The 16496-nt window shown below is 37.0% G+C and overlaps 1 protein-coding gene across 1 annotated transcript; it reads left to right on the forward strand.

Moving 5' to 3' along the window:
• The first annotated feature begins 5586 nt into the window (after positions 1-5586).
• LOC120344985 (ATP-dependent DNA/RNA helicase DHX36-like) lies at positions 5587-10446 on the forward strand. The gene is made up of 2 exons (XM_039414336.2): positions 5587-5992; positions 6817-10446. Exons 1-2 carry the CDS (start codon positions 5656-5658, stop codon positions 9597-9599), a joined length of 3120 nt encoding a protein of 1039 aa, XP_039270270.2. The 5' UTR covers positions 5587-5655; the 3' UTR covers positions 9600-10446.
• Positions 10447-16496: the final 6050 nt, after the last annotated feature.

The raw sequence follows: 16496 nt of genomic DNA on the forward strand, positions 1-16496 counted from the left end.
AGTGGCGGGTCTTACTACTTACTGAATACAGCGCAAAACACTGCAAAGAGCGCAAAACAGCGCAAAACAGAGAAAAACAGCGCGAAACAGAAGGAAACCAGCGCAAAACAGAGGGAAACAGCGCAAAACAGGAGACGCAGTCATTACCACCTCTTGCCACGAAAGAACCACGGCGCCTCTCGCCATAGTTTTATGGCGCTATTTCGGTATATTTACAAGGTTATGTACCGGATTATAGGTCATCATGCGAAATTTTATCTACCTTTTTGGTGCTCCAGAAGTATGTGCAGCAATATGTCGCACAACCTGAATCCGCTACACACACACACACATACTATTTTCAGGTTGTGCGCCACCTTGGCGCACATACTTCTGGAGGTCCCTTTTTACCTAACCCTAACCCTAAAGCCAACCATATCCATATGGAAAATGTTCTAAATTATGGTACCCAAAATGTGTCACCAGCAGGGGCAGACCTGCCATTACAGCATTACTGGCTACATACGTTGGTTTGTGTTTTTAATTTGCTGCCGTGGTACTCCAACTCAAAACAAGGTGCCCCGAACTCATTGCAAAAAAATTTTCCGCGGGTCTTACTACTTACTGAATACAGCGCGAAACACCGCAAAGAGCGCGAAACACCGCAAAGACCGCAAAACAGCGCAAAATAGCGCGAAACAGAGGAAAACAGCGCGAAACAGAAGAAAACCAGCGCAAAACAGAGAGAAACAGCGCAAAACAGGAGACGCAGTCATTACCACCTCCTGCCACGAAAGAACCACAGCGCCTCTCGCCATGGTTTTATGGCGCTATTTTCGGTATATTTACAAGGTTATGTACCGGATTATAGGTCATCATGCGAAATTTTATCTACCTTTTTGGTGCTCCAGAAGTATGTGCAGCAATATGTCGCACAACCTGAATCCGCTACACACACACACACACACACATACTATTTTCAAGTTGTGCGCCATCTTGGTGCACATACTTCTGGAGGTCACTTTTTATCTAACCCTAACCCTGAAGCCATCCATATCTATATGGAAAATGTTTTAAATTATGGTACCCAAAATGTGTCACCAGCAGGGGCAGACCTGCCATTACAGCAATACTGGCTACATACGTTGATTTGTGTTTTTAATTTGCTGCCGTGGTACTCCAACTCAAAACAAGGTGCCCCAAAGTCATTGCAAAATTTTTTCCTGCTTCACACTGTTTCCCTCTGTTTTGCGCTTTTTCGCGCTGTTTCCCCACTGTTTTGCGTTGCTTCCCTCTGTTTTTCGCTGTTTTGCGCTCTTTGCGGTGTTTCGCGCTGTATTCAGTAAGTAGTGAGGCCGACCAGTAATCGATCGGTCTGACGAAAAATAACCCCCGTGACGGATTGCTGACAATGGATAGGGTTTTCATACTCATCCCGGGAGATAAAAGCCGATAACACGGCTTAGTCCTATGGCGAACCACAGATTACCGGTTACCAGCCCATGTCGGGTATGGGATTAGTTAGCCCATTAGCCAGTTATTTGTTTCAGATGCATGGACTCGACGATAGAAGAAGTCGTAACCGACCAGCGGTTATGTAAACCACATACCGTACCATGCCAAAGAGTCCAGCAATTCTCTTCCACATAATTATACCCCACGGGATTTGAACCTACATAGGGTAATCAGAGGTGCGATGGCGGGCATATTCTTAACGCTAAGCAACATCCACCACACCGCCGAGCCCATATGATCGCACATGATCATTCCGCACAGAATTTTGTCATCATAATGCAAAGATACGCATAGCAATGAATGTCTTCCTGGACTTGACCTTTCCTGGCCTTCCGTAAAATTTCTCTACACTTCAAGATTCCTCGATATTTAATAATTGATTTGATTGTGTATTAGCTAGTTAGAGAGAGAGAGAGAGATATTTACACAAAACAATGCTAAAAAAGAACAATAGTACAATTTTTTTTTTATAGAAATACGGTGCAGTGAATATTTAAACATTGAATCGTGATGGTCAGTATGCAAGACCTTTACAGGTCACCGAGGCTCCTGACCATTTTTTTTACGCTGTGATCAAACTGTCAGTATAGATTATCACAATATGAAATTATAAAATAAAGACAGAAAATGAGTCGACTGATGAATTTTTTTTTTACTATACGACACTTAACATTAGATTTATTATATAGTTCAGAGGGCATGTGTAAAATTGTGTATATATTATACTACACTTTGATCAAGTACAATATTGATCCCATCCACAGAACCTGGTTCCGTATAAAAAAGAGAGAGAGAGAGCGATATTTATTATTTTGTCAACCAAAATACAAACAGTCAATACGAAAAAAAAATGTAACATAAATAAAAATTGCTATAAACAGAAGGGAGCGATGCGGTCATCAAAGTTTCCACCCTATTTGCTGATGTGATTTAGGTTCTAATTGAAAATGACTATTAGAAAAGTCGGTCTGTCTAATAAGACTTCAACAATTTCGATATAATCACAGAAAACTTCACATTGGGGAAGGGCATGTTTTGTTGAGAATTCATTTGCACAATAAAATTCTATCGGCTTTGGACGATGGTAAACAATAATATATACAAACATTCGATATATATATACACATGTATTTCAGTGGATAGTGAGCTCGAAAAATGTAGCCTATCACCAGCATGACAAAAGATTAAATGCACAAGAGCGCTTATACGGTATAAATTTTCAAAATGGCGAGTTTGCTTCGAAATATTAAAAGCAGTCTGTTCAAAAAAAAGCGGCAGCTGATTTGCCCCCAGACTATCGCAGATTTTCAGTATCGTTTTTCGGTACCGACACTATTATTTAGTTCTTAAGGAGACAAAATGTGCATTTATGTTGTTTGATTCATTTCCTACTTTACGTAAACTAACTAAACGAGTAATATGACATTCAAAACAACGAAAAAAAGTCAATGTACGGCATAATCATATGGCGAATCACGGCCTCTCGTCCGGCCAGGTCGGGTTTGGGATTAGTTTGCCAGTTATATGTTTTTTAGGAAGCATGGACTTGAATTTTTTTTATTTTTTTATTGGATTTTTATTAAATTAAAATAATATTGCAATAAACAATATCGTTCAAAATCAAAAAACAATAAATAACAATATCATTTCAGATCACTCTATAGGACATGCATTTTTTTGGATTTTCATAAATTATAAAAGATTATATAGCAGCAAACAATATTAATAAATTCCTTAAACCATTCCACAGATAATTTTGGATTTTATACATAAAAACATAGAAATAAATAAATAGTAATATTACTCAATAACACAAACATAAGAGTATTTTTCCATAACATGAACATAACAGTTTTAATCAAATTATCTTACAGAATAAACATGAGAGAATTATTTTTTTTTTCTAAATCTCACACTTTTAAATATATATTAGGCTATATAAAGACTATAAACAAATTAGAACAAAAACACAGTTGTCAGGTTTAAGCTAAGTAATCAATGATTATATAAATAAACGCCATTTTGTATTATGTATCATGATTTTACCATTTTTCATTGCGATATATTTTTCATTGTTTCGAATATCAGAAATGAATTTATAAAAAACATCAAAAACTGGTTTACGCTTTTGAATCCGACATCTATATATAAAGAAACGTGCAGCTAACAGCACACAGTTGATGAATTGCATATCAGAAATGTCATCGAAGCCAATAAAACATTCTTTCATTCCAAGATTAAAATTCAAGTTATCGGTCTTAAAGACAATCCATTGGTTTATGTCAGACCAAAATTCACTGGTGATTGGACAATAATAAAATAAATGCAAAAGAGTTTCAATATGTAATTTACAGAATTCACAGAGGTTTGTTTCCACTAGTCCAAATCCATATAAAACATTATTCAGAACTATAGCTTTATAAAAAAAAATTTAATTTGAAAAGATCTAAGACTTGATTTTTGAGGAAGCCATAACCGACCAGCGGTTACGTGAACCACCCTACGGCGGCGAGAAGTCCAGCAATCCTTTCGCGAACCCACACAGGGTAATCAGAGATGCGACTATTAGCATGATGCGCCACACCGCCGACACTGGTTGGTTATTGTTACGGTGGTAAACAAGGAAGTCTATGCTCTGATAAATACATTGGCGGTTCAATAGAAAGATCCTATTTTGTGACTGTGTTAATTAAAAAATATTTCGATCTTTTCCTCAACACAACTAAATCAACTATGGTTGTCTTTCACCTGCTTATGATTTTTGTCACTTTTGAACGTTATGATTCACTGCTCAGTACATACGAGTAATGCAGGCATTGAACACATTCCCTGTCATCTCGAGTTACTTTGGTAAAGCCAACGTAATTGTCGTTCCATTTTCGTATTTAGGGCATTATGAATTTACATATGGGATATTGCGTCTATAATGCGATAGCGAAAGTTATCTCGCAGTCTGATGGAACCGCCAGTCTGCAGGCTAGACGGCCTACCAGCGAACTGTTTTTATTGGTGAATTCCAAATTCCATTATGATCAAACAATTCACGCACAAGAAAGTGAATATACCCAGTGATCGCAAATAACCTAGTTAGGTAATGAAAATACGGTGAACGCCAAAACAGGGAATTTGATTTTAGAAGGAAATTATGCAAACGAAATCGCCTTATGATCAGTTATTATCCTTGTGTCGTGCCCCCCTGGAACTGCTTCGTGGCCCCCGGTTGAGAACCACTGATTTATATGATTATAGGCGCGGCGGTGTGGCTCAACGGGCTAAGCGTTAGGAATACGCTCGCCACCGCACCTCTAACTACCCTGCGTGGGTTCGCAGGTTCGAATCCCATGCAGGAATGGTTATGTGCGAGAGGATTGCTGGACTTCTCGCCGTCGTTGGGTGGTTCACGTAACCGCTGGTCGGTTACGGCTTCCTCCACCACCAAGTCCATGCTTCCGAAAACAAACAATACAGTAAAACTAATCCCATACCCGACTTGGAATGGTAACCGGACGAGAGGCCGTGGTTCACCATATGGATAAGCCGTCTTATCGGCTTTCCTCTCCCCCGGGATAAATATGTAAATCCTATCCTATGTAAATCCTATCCTATGATGACTGGTGAGCGACCTTCCAGATTTCGGTGATTCCCCGCGCGCTGGTGGCATTGGCATGTCAAGGAGTTAATCTAGGATGAGTTTCTTTGGTTAGTTTGATCGCTCTGAGAATGACATGGGCAAACTACGGCCCGTGAACCAAATCGGACCCCTTGGGTAATTCAATTTTGCCTGTACGATGTAGCCACAACCAAACTAAAACCGAATTTCGATTTTTTAGCTGAAAATAGCTCAAGTAAACAGTTGAGTCTGTTGAGAGGCATTAAATTGTGTCTATTCTTGGCGCGAGGCTTATTGTTTTCCACTTTTGCTTTTGTAACACTGTAAATATTGGTCATAAAATGTAACTTTTCATGTCACTTATCAGTACATGCTGACATGGCCCGCCAGTCTAGGTCTGGTGGGCAAAATTTTTAGCGCCTGGTCTACAAACCTTGGCCACCCCTGCGTCTACTAAACTGTTAAAACCGTAAGCTTTTTCTGGTGTGGATGGTAATTATTTTTTCTTATCTCCTAATTTAGCACTCACTTTAAATCTACTGTACCGCTGTATGTCTAGCACTAGGTTGTTTTGGGGCCATTTTACTAAATTGAAATATTTTAAAAACTCCATCCCTCGCAGCACTATGGATCATAAAAGAACCTATGGAAATTATTCTGGGCAAGGCGGGACTGGAAACAACCCATATTCTGGTGAATGGTATAAGAATGATAACCCTCCTCAAAAAAGCCAAGTATATTCTAGAGGTGGAAGAAGGGGGGGAAGAGGCGGTAGAAGGGCAGGTAGAGGTGGGTATGGCAGGGCACGTAGAAGTAACATGGACGATAATGGAGAATGGAAACAACGTTCAGCAGGCAGGGGTAGAGGAAGGGGCGGACATCCTTCAGGTAAGTTGTTAATATCTGAATTTTTTTGCTATTTAACTTGCAGACTTGGCCTGACTACTGTAGTATATTAATTTATAATGTACATTAATAATGGAATTAGTGCTAGAATATTTAAAGCAACGCATAGTTTTCTAAACATGTTATCTATTGTAGGACAGCCTTTAAAAGAATTAATTATCAATTTCAATATAGTCTGATAGTAGATATCTCATGTCCCACTGCTTTCTCCAACAGATTTAATTTGAAGTAATGGGTGCTTTGAAAGCAATCCATTCATATCAATCAACCATAATTTGACATACCGTATTTCCCCGGCGAATAACTACCCGGCAAATAAGATGAGACCTGTTTTAAAGTCTGAAAAAATGGGCGGTCGGTCGCCGTGTTTGCGCATTGGTTAAAATAGCCTATAATGACGTTTTCTTGTAGTGTAATATTCAATCCATATAACTATGGGAATTCAAACTGTCTTTAAATTTTAATCTAATTGTGTTCAACTCGCGATTGCATCCACCATAAAAGAACATTAACTAATACATAATAAGGCGACACCAAAAAAATGAAAATTACCATACTCGCCTAATAAGACGACCCCCCCAAAATCAGGCCAAAAATTTGGGTCTAGAAAAGCGACTTATTCGCCGGGAAATACGGTATTAAAAGTAAAATATTGCTACTGTCTGAGTTGTGAATCTTTTTACAAATTTATCATTGAATCAGTAGTATTACTTGTTATGTCTTATATGAGCTTGACATTATTAAAAAATTACAGTATTACAGTATACAACTACACCATGCTTAAATTTTGCTTTTATTATTACCAGGATTGAAAGGCCGGGATATCGGACTGTGGTATGCACAAAGAGGTAAAGAAAGAAGACTTGAAAAAGAAATGCACAACAGGAAAACAATACATATGGATGAACAACAAATTGGACAAGTTAACCATGCATTATCAGATGCAAGATTTCAATCCAAAAAGCAAGAGATTCCTGATAGCAAAGTTTCGGGTTCCTCTCACGAAGCAGATTTTGAATGTATTGAGAATGAATCGCCTGAAAATGTTTCAGATTTTTTACCATTTTCAGACAATGATAAGTCATGGTTTTCAACACCACTACGATTAGGCGCAGACCTTACCATAAATAAAACATTAAAAGACGAGTTGGCAGAAAAGGCGAATGATTCGCATTATATTGGAATGCAGAAGTTTCGTAAAACTCTGCCTGCTTTTAAAAAGAGAATTGATCTAATGAAGCTGATCAATTCAAACCAAGTTATTGTTATTAGCGGAGAAACCGGTTGTGGCAAAACGACTCAAGTCCCACAATTTATTCTCGACGATGCTATCGAAAATAACAATGGCATGGCATGTAAGATTGTTTGCACTCAACCAAGAAGAATATCAGCTATTTCGGTGGCTGAAAGAGTTGCTGATGAGAGAAGTGAACGCTGTGGTGAAATTAGCAGTTGTGGATACCAAATACGACTTGATTCGAAGTTACCAAGATCAAGCGCATCAATTTTGTATTGTACAACGGGCATTTTAATTCAGTGTTTGAAATCTGATCCTCTACTTCAAAATATTAGCCACATAGTTTTAGATGAAATACATGAACGGGATCTCCAAACAGATTTTCTTATCACAATTGTTAAAAGCATTGTAGAAACTAGAAATGATTTGAAAGTTATTTTAATGAGTGCTACTCTTAATGCTGAACTTTTTTCATCATATTTTGATAATTGCCCTTGTTTTCATATTCCTGGGTTTACGTTTCCTGTTCAAAGTTTATTTTTAGAAGAAATCATGGATGTTACTAAGTATGACCCACCAGATGCAGCGTATCGTTTGATCGATGACGTTGAGAGATTCAACAATGGTCAAATGAAAAGACGAGAAGCGGAAAAATTCAGTAAGAAAAACATTGATCAGGACATAGCAAAGAAATGGAGAGAATATGAAAAAACAGAACTTTCATCAAGATTTCCAGAATGGGCTTGTGATAAGCTATACGCAATGCATCTCTACACACAAAGTGGGATTGACCCTCAACTAATTGTGGCAACTATAAAATATATAGTCAATGAACAACCAAGAGGAGCAATACTTGTTTTTGTTCCTGGCTGGATGGATATAAAAGCTGTTCACGATCAGTTACAACGGGATCGACAATTTTCTCCATCACGATTCTTGATTATTCCACTACATTCTATGATGCCGACAGCCAATCAAAGACAAGTATTTGACCGACCACCACCAGGCGTGACCAAAATCGTCATAGCAACTAACATAGCTGAAACTTCTATCACAATTGATGATGTAGTTCATGTAATAGACTCCGGTAAAATAAAATTAACCGACTTCGATCACATGACAAATATTGCTTCTTTACAAATGAGATGGGTAAGTCGTGCCAATGCTAAACAACGCAATGGCAGGGCGGGACGTGTGCAAGAAGGCTTCTGTTATCATTTATACACAAAGCTTCAAGAACGAGATTTTTCAGATTTCCTGTTGCCAGAAATGTTACGTACACCTTTAGATCAACTGTGTCTGCAAATCAGGGTCTTAGAATTAGGTAAAATTGAAGATTTTTTGTCAAAAGTTATGGAACCACCTCCATCTGAAGGAATTGAACTTTCAATACAAAAGCTCATTGCTTTAAGCGCAATGGATGTTGACCAACGACTTATGCCACTTGGATATCACCTTGCAAGACTCCCCGTTGAACCTCAAATAGGAAAAATGATTCTTATGGGTGCGATATTTTCATGTCTTGATCCTGTTTTGACAATTGCTGCAAATTTAAGTTTCAAAGATCCTTTTGTTGTTCCGCTTGGTAAAGAAAGAGAAGCAGACAGGAGGAAGAAAGACATTGCAGATGGGACCAATAGTGATCATCTTATGCTTTTAAATGCATATCAAGGATGGGAAAGTTCTGTAAGAGAAGGGCATCGAGAGGAGTCACAATACTGCTGGGATAATTTTCTTTCCAAGTCTACTTTGGGAATGTTACGAGACATGAAGGGACAATTTGCTCAGCAGTTACACTCCATTGGTTTCTGTTCTTCTCCATCACCTAAAGATCCGATCATGAACAAGCTATCAAATAATAAGAAAGTTGTTTTGGCTGTTGTATGTTCTGGACTTTATCCGAATATTGCTAAAATTAATTTTTCAAAACCGTACAAACCGGTAAAAATTATAACAAAATCAGAAAAGGTCAACTTTCATCCCAAATCTGTAAACTATGAAGCATGTGGAGAAAAATTTAGTGAACAGTGGCTCTGTTATTATTTAAAAATGAAAACTAGCGTTATATATCTTTTTGATACATCAGAAGTTACAGCCTACCCTCTATTATTTTTTGGCGGAAATATATCAGCTTATTATGACTTAAAAATGAAAGGTGACGTAATTGCAGTTGATGATTGGATTGTTTTCAAATCGAAGCCTCACATTGCTAAACTAGTTAAAGACTTGAGAATTGCACTTGATGATATTTTGGAAAAAAAGATTAGGGATCCAGACATCACTGTTTTAACTAATAATGACACTGCTAGTAAAGTTCTTTCGTCTATTGTTGATTTAATTACAACTGAATAATAAATATTCGGACCTCCTGAAGTATGCGCACCAAGATGGCGCACAACCTGAAATCAGGTAGTGTACCAGGTTAGGGTTCAGGTTATGCGACATCTTGCTGCGCATACTTCAGGAGTACCAAATATTCTTTAACGAATCATTTTTATATTTATTCATGGGTCACGTGGGAGGTTGATAAGATACAAACGCTTACTCATTATTTTTTCGCGGATATTTGTTTTCATATATGTGGACTTGATGGTGGAGTGACCCGTAATGACCAGCGGGTACGTGAACCACCCTATTGCGGCGTGGAGTCCAGCAATCTTCTCCCACATAACTACCCCCGCATTGGATTCGAACCCACGCACAGAGTAATCAGAGGTGTGGTGGCGAGCGTATTCCTAACGCTTAACACGATTAGCCACACCGTCGCGCCATCAAGGTCTAGTGATAGCATGTCAATCAGTCGCATCGTATCTATTGATTATGACTGGCAGTTGAAGCCGTGGGTGTGAACCATCCTGCAACAAAATCCAAGCACCCATTCCATTTGAAATTCCAATCTGCAAACCCATGCAGCTTGCCTACTCTTGAGTAGGGTACCCAGTGGTGGGTTATCGGCAGCGTCCCTGAAGCTCTCCATGACCACCCTACTTTCTTATTCGTTACAAAAGCGACCGATCATATGTAAGACGCTACTGATTATGAAAGGAACTGGAATCTTTCTGTGGGAATCTGCCTGCCAAATTTGTTACAACCTGGATGAGGCGGTAAGATGTATAATTTGTGAAGCCACCACAGTTAACGCTCCAGCCACCTCACCAACCGCCTTCATAGTTCTACCAGTAGCTACACAATTCCCGTGTGCGTGGCGCATCGTGCGGAGCGTTAGGAATACGCTTGCCACCACACCTATGATTAACCTGCGCGGGTTCGAATGCCATGCGGGGATATTTATGTGCGAGGAGATTGCTGGATTCCTCTCTGCAGTAGGGGGTTCACTCAACCGCTGGTCGGTGACGGCTTCGTGCAACATCAAGTCCATGCAGCTGAAAACAAATAACTGGCTATCTAATCCCATACCCGACATGGACTGGTAACAAAACGAGAGGCCATGATTTGTCATATGATTAAGTCGCCTTATCGGTTTCCATTCCCCCAGGATGAATATGCAAATCCCTCCTTCATGTTCAATGCATACGAAAAATTCATGCACTTCCGCATTCTCAAATACCGAATTTTGAAATGTTGTACAACGCGAACGCTGAACGCTAGAGGGCTGTATGACTCTGACATGTCGACGTTGACCTCGCTATTCCTTTTGCGCCGCATTGATCTCATAAGCCGAACACGGTCGTTGATCATAAACGATTCTGACCCAATGGCGTTTATAAGGTAACTATTCCAGTCAAGAAATTGAGACGTGGTGTCTGCAGGTCACTATTTCCGGAATATGCATTTCAAATGAAACAGCGTCCCATTCTACAAGGAACTATGTAAATGGGAAAAAAAATTTAAAACTGTTAACATGTAGAAATTACAAATAAAAAAACGGGCAGTCTAAAAAAAATCGAGTACTATTTACCAAAGATACAATTTTTGCAGACTGTGTGTACCTTGGAAAGTAATCTTATTCTGATGCTATATAATTGCCTATTGTATAGGATTATACGAAAATATCGTGCAAAATTACTTAAATATATTTGTTCCGTTTACGTATCTTTTCTAAAACTCATAATTTTGAGCAGAATTATTTAAAAATTAAAAAAACAACAATTCATCAATTACGTATATAAGCCTGGAATGACAAATTTGATCTACTTTACTGTAACGTGACCTCGTGTAAACTGAAACAGGTATATGTTGTTGTTTCTAAAATAGAATATTGTTTCAACATTCTACATTAATTGAAAATTGGTAATCTCACAAAACTCACAAATTAATTTCACATACAAAAATGATTCTTGGCCACGAAATAAACCTATTGATCGTTTTGTTATTATGTTGTTGTTCTTGCTCCTATTTTTGTTGGTATTTTTCTTCTTGAAAAAAATAGCCTTTCTCTTTAACTACTTAACCAACTGCATTCAGATTTTAAGTGGTTGAAGATTGTATTTTTTGTTTCATTTTTTCCTAAACTCAAGAGGGAATAAAAGTAAAATGAATTCCTAGCAGCATACAAAATCTTGCTTTTCTACATTAAAGTTTATTTTTAAAAAGATAAATAGAATAACATTCATCAAAAATGAAAAATAAATATTTCGAAGTACAATTCAAACTATACGTTCTTTACGTAATAGCAAATAGGTACGATGACGCTTTAACAATATAAAACATATATATTTTGTTAAGAAATGAGCAATTTAAAGTGTATTGTTTTACGCTCGCGGACTGTTAATGACGAACGAGTAAAACAATCAGACAACAATGGTGACGTCGTATTTTTGTTTATTAACGTATATTTACAGTAAATGCGTTGCGTAAATATAAAGCAAAAAGGTTACATGTAACGTAACGGGCGTTTAACAAACGTGGAAAAATGATTGATTCTAATATAATGGCGCACGATATGCGTCTTAGCTTGATATGAATCGTCATTGCAGCAACAAAAATTTTCTGTTTTATTTTTAATTTTTAACCGAGTTATGAACTTTGTTCGAAATCTTTGTTTGATTTTTGGGTTCAAGTTGCGGGCAACTAGGTAGAAAAGTATTATAATAGTTTGTATAATACGTCCAATGCCACTTCACCCTTTATAGCTAACTATTTTCTTACCTGCTTTTTCATGCTTGCGTGCGAAGCATAATGTTAGTTCATTGTTATTTAAATGACCTTGACTTATAAATATCAATTTCGAATATTATTGTCGCAAACGCGTCACAAGTCAATCTATTTAGGTTGATGTAATTTGCATGTATTTGATATAAATGTCACAAGGTAATGACCGTAACCTGTTAATATTCCATAATATAATAATAATCTCAATCTACTATTCTAAGTAAAGCATCTTTCGACGTTAGTCTTAACCAGTGGTTCAACCTTTTCTTTTTTGTGGCCCATTTTCGTTGCCCAAAAAGTTCTTGTGGCCCATAAAATTTTTATTGCAAGGAAAAAAACTACAAAAAGAATCGAAATCTTCCTGCGCAAATGGACAATTTCCCTTTAATAATTTGAATGAAAATTACAATTCAGTTGCAGAAATCAGCATCGTCAATCATTGGTACTACAATCAAAATTAAGGATAGTGATACAAATGAAACTAGCAATTTTCAATAGGTCTGTTGCCCATCTCAAGATTTATCCGTGGCCCAGCAGTGGGCCATGGCCCACTGGTTGGTAACCGGTGGTCTAAACCAGGGTTGTGCGACCTTTATTACAAAAGGGCCATATACAAGTAATTGGGTGACCGCGCCTTAATTTGAGATAGCCTTTCTAGTACTTGCAGGCACAAAAAATTGTTTCTTTTCATTCTTGATCTGACGCCATTGTTATTGGCCCTACAGAAATGGGTGAGTTAATTAAAACGTTATTTTTTAAAGAAAACTGCTATTAAAATTTATCGTCACACCGGCTTTAAACGAATTTAATGTGAAACACGTTTTTATAACATTGTGTATTTTGCTAGCTAGTTTTACTAATATGACAGTGGCACTCAGGTACTGATAATCTGGTATAGGCCTTGCTCCGCAAAGAGATCGGAATTGCTAGCACGTACTAGGTTAACTAAACTAAAAGTTGTTTCGCGGGCACGCCATCTAAAATAGACACTTCTCCCCGGGCCGCACAATTTTTCCTTGCGAGCCGCATTTGGCCCTTGGTACGCAGTTTGCACACCCCTGGTCTAAACTATGCAAAGTTTCGAGTCAAGTTCGAATAACAGCAAATTTTTAGTTCTATTTTTCATGTAGATTCAAGATCACTACAATATCGAGTCAAAATCCAAGCCGCATTGCTGCTGTTGGGATCACAAATGAGTCGAAGTCATTGTAGATTTCATAAACCAGAATGAAACGAATAAATTTGAGTCACGTTGACACTACGACTTTTATCTTGCGTCAAATGGACGGTATTCTGAAAGACAAGCATGAAGGAAATCATGCACTGACAAAGATTTGCTTAAAAATTCTTTCGAGTCCTAAGATTAGCATTGTGACGTTCATTTAATTCCATTCCAGTTTTTTCTTTCAGATAATTCAAGCCTTTGAAACAGGGGAATTGAGTCCGATTTGATTGAATGACTTGCGTTTCTCCAGGAATGCTACTCACCTATAAAGCGAATGAAATTTTCGTATGTTCCACCCATTAATCTCGTACTTACGAAGCAAAATACATTCAGAACCTCTATGTCGAGAATTCACAATTAAATGTAATTTCATATAATGCAAGAATACTAAGAAGCCAGTCACACTCACAATGTTGTTTATTATTACGTAGAACATAAACCAAAATATGTGATATAAGTCTCGCAAACTTAAAAAAATCGATGCTCTTTAGAGTTATAGACAAATAAATACGACACACTTTATTTTTGAAAAGAAAAAAAAAAACTAAATCTTGATAATTGCATGGTTTATGTATGGATTTACATAAGAATGTTGGTTTCGTAATAAGTTCATGTTGAACTAAATTTTGACATTAAGACTTCTCATAAATTCAAAATAAAATATTCGGAATTACCTGAAATACCAGGTTCATAATAAAGTTGAATGTTTTATATAAAAATGATATTTATACCTGTCCCGATTGGAATTTGAACGAGTCATAAAATTTGCTTAAAAGTTTGAAATGAAAATAACTTTGGCAATTTTAAAAATAGCGTGAATAAATTTTGGAAAATGTGAAACGATTTTGAGATGCAAAATCTTGCTGGCAGAACTAAAAAAAACGTGTAAGGTTACGAACATTGTTTATTCACATGAGTGGTAGGCAAAAACCATATTCAAAAACGTAATCACGCTATTTTTAAAATTTCCAAAGTTATCTACATTCAAACTTTCAAGCAAATTTTATAACTCGTTTAAATTCCAATCGGGACAGGTAAAAATATTATTTTTATATAAAACTTTTAACCTCATCATACTCCATGTATTTCATCCTAGTTCGGATATTTTAATTTGAAATTACGAGAAGTCTAAATGTCGAGACGGTGGTATGTTTTGCAAAATTAGTTCAACATAGACAGACTATGAAATGAACATTCATCCATCAACAAACCACACGATTTAGGTTTAATTTTCTTCTGTAAAATATTGTGTGTTGTAGGCCTAGTCATTTTTCTATGTAATTATAAAGAGCATTTTTTTTAAATCGAGACTTATATCCCATTTATGTTCTACTTAATAGTAAACAACATTGTGACAGGCTTTTTAGTATTTATTCTTGCATTATATGAATTTCAAATTTACTTGCGAATTCTCGACATAGAGGTTCTGAACCTATTACGCTGCCGTATGTACGAGGTTGAAAGGAACATACGGAAATTTCATTTGCTCTATAGGTGAGTAGTATTACTGGAGAAACGCAAATCAGTCCTCGAATCTGACTCAGTTCGTCTATTTCAAAGGCTTGAATCATCTAAACCATGGGTCATCAAACTACGGCCCGCTGGCCAGGTCCGGCCCTTGGCGTCATTTCATCTGGCTCGCAATAACAAGAGAAAATGGCGAAATTTTTTTCCAAGCTATGTTTACCCGAACAACGACTTCCTTGTTTATTTCGTATCATTGGCCAATCAGCAAGATGCAAATAATGACATACCAATTCTATTCGTTAGTTTCTGGTTGGGTTACGGTAATTTAAGTATGAATCAAATAGGTCAATCATCATTTTTGTGATTTCATTGTACAGTATTGCATTGACAAACATATTTGTCCGATCCGTTTTCAACACAGTTTGAGTCATACCTGGCCCTAGGTCAAAAAAGTTTGATGACCCCTGGTCTAAACTAAAAATCTAATCTTAAAACTCGAAAGTAATTTTAAGTAAATCTTTGTCAATGTATGATTTATTTCCTGCTGACTTTCACAATAACGTTTGTTCGACCCATATCATTCTTGTTTGAGAAATCGAGCGAGTTTTTTTTTTAATTTAGTTAATTCTAGTTAATACGTGTGAATAATTTTAAGCTTTTTGCGTTGCGAAGCTTATACCTACGTTCAATTATTATTTATGCCTATGACGTTACAATTTACAATGTCCTAAATATTTGTGCCTGCAACTACTAGAAAGCCTATGTTCAATACAAGTGTGGCCCGCGGTTTCACCCAGTTATTTGAAATCTGGCCCTCGTGTATTGGAGGTTAGAATAAAGTCGAAAGACGTGTCACTTAGAATAGTAAATTGAGATTACTGGAAATGTTCATAATATTATGGAACATTAAAAGTTTACGGTCATTACCTTGTGACATTTATATCAAATGTATGCAAATTACATCAACTTAAATAGATCAACTTGTGACGCGTTCGCGACAATAATATTCGAAATTGATATTTATAAGTCAAGGTCATTTAAATAACAATGAACTAACATTAAGCTTCGCACGCAAGCATGAAGAAGCAGGTAAGAAAATAGTTATCTATAAAGGGTAAAGTGACATTGTACGTATTATACAAATTATTATAATACCTTTCTACCTGGCTGCCCGCAACTTGAACCCATAAATGAAACAAAGATTTCGAACAAAGTTCATAAAGCGCTTAAAAAAAAAATTTCTCGTTTGCTGTAATGACGATTTATATCAAACTCAGACGCATACCGTGCGCCATTATAACTGGTATCAATCATTTTTCCATGTTTGTTAAACGCCCGTAACGTTAAATGCAACCTTTTTACTTTATATTTACGCAACGCATTTACTGTAAGTTTACGTTAAACCAAAACAAGACGTCACCGTTGTTGTCTCTTTCCATGTTTGT

Source organism: Styela clava, chromosome 5, assembly GCF_964204865.1.
Source record: "Styela clava chromosome 5, kaStyClav1.hap1.2, whole genome shotgun sequence".
Classification (NCBI taxonomy): Eukaryota; Metazoa; Chordata; class Ascidiacea; order Stolidobranchia; family Styelidae; genus Styela; species Styela clava.

Excerpts from the sequence above, each read along its gene's own strand:
- LOC120344985 (XM_039414336.2), top strand. The coding sequence starts at position 5,656 with ATGTCTAGCACTAGGTTGTTTTGGGGCCATTTTACTAAATTGAAATAT. Across the intron at positions 5,993-6,816 it reads AAGGGGCGGACATCCTTCAG|GATTGAAAGGCCGGGATATC; the intron begins GTAAGTTGTTAA and ends TATTATTACCAG.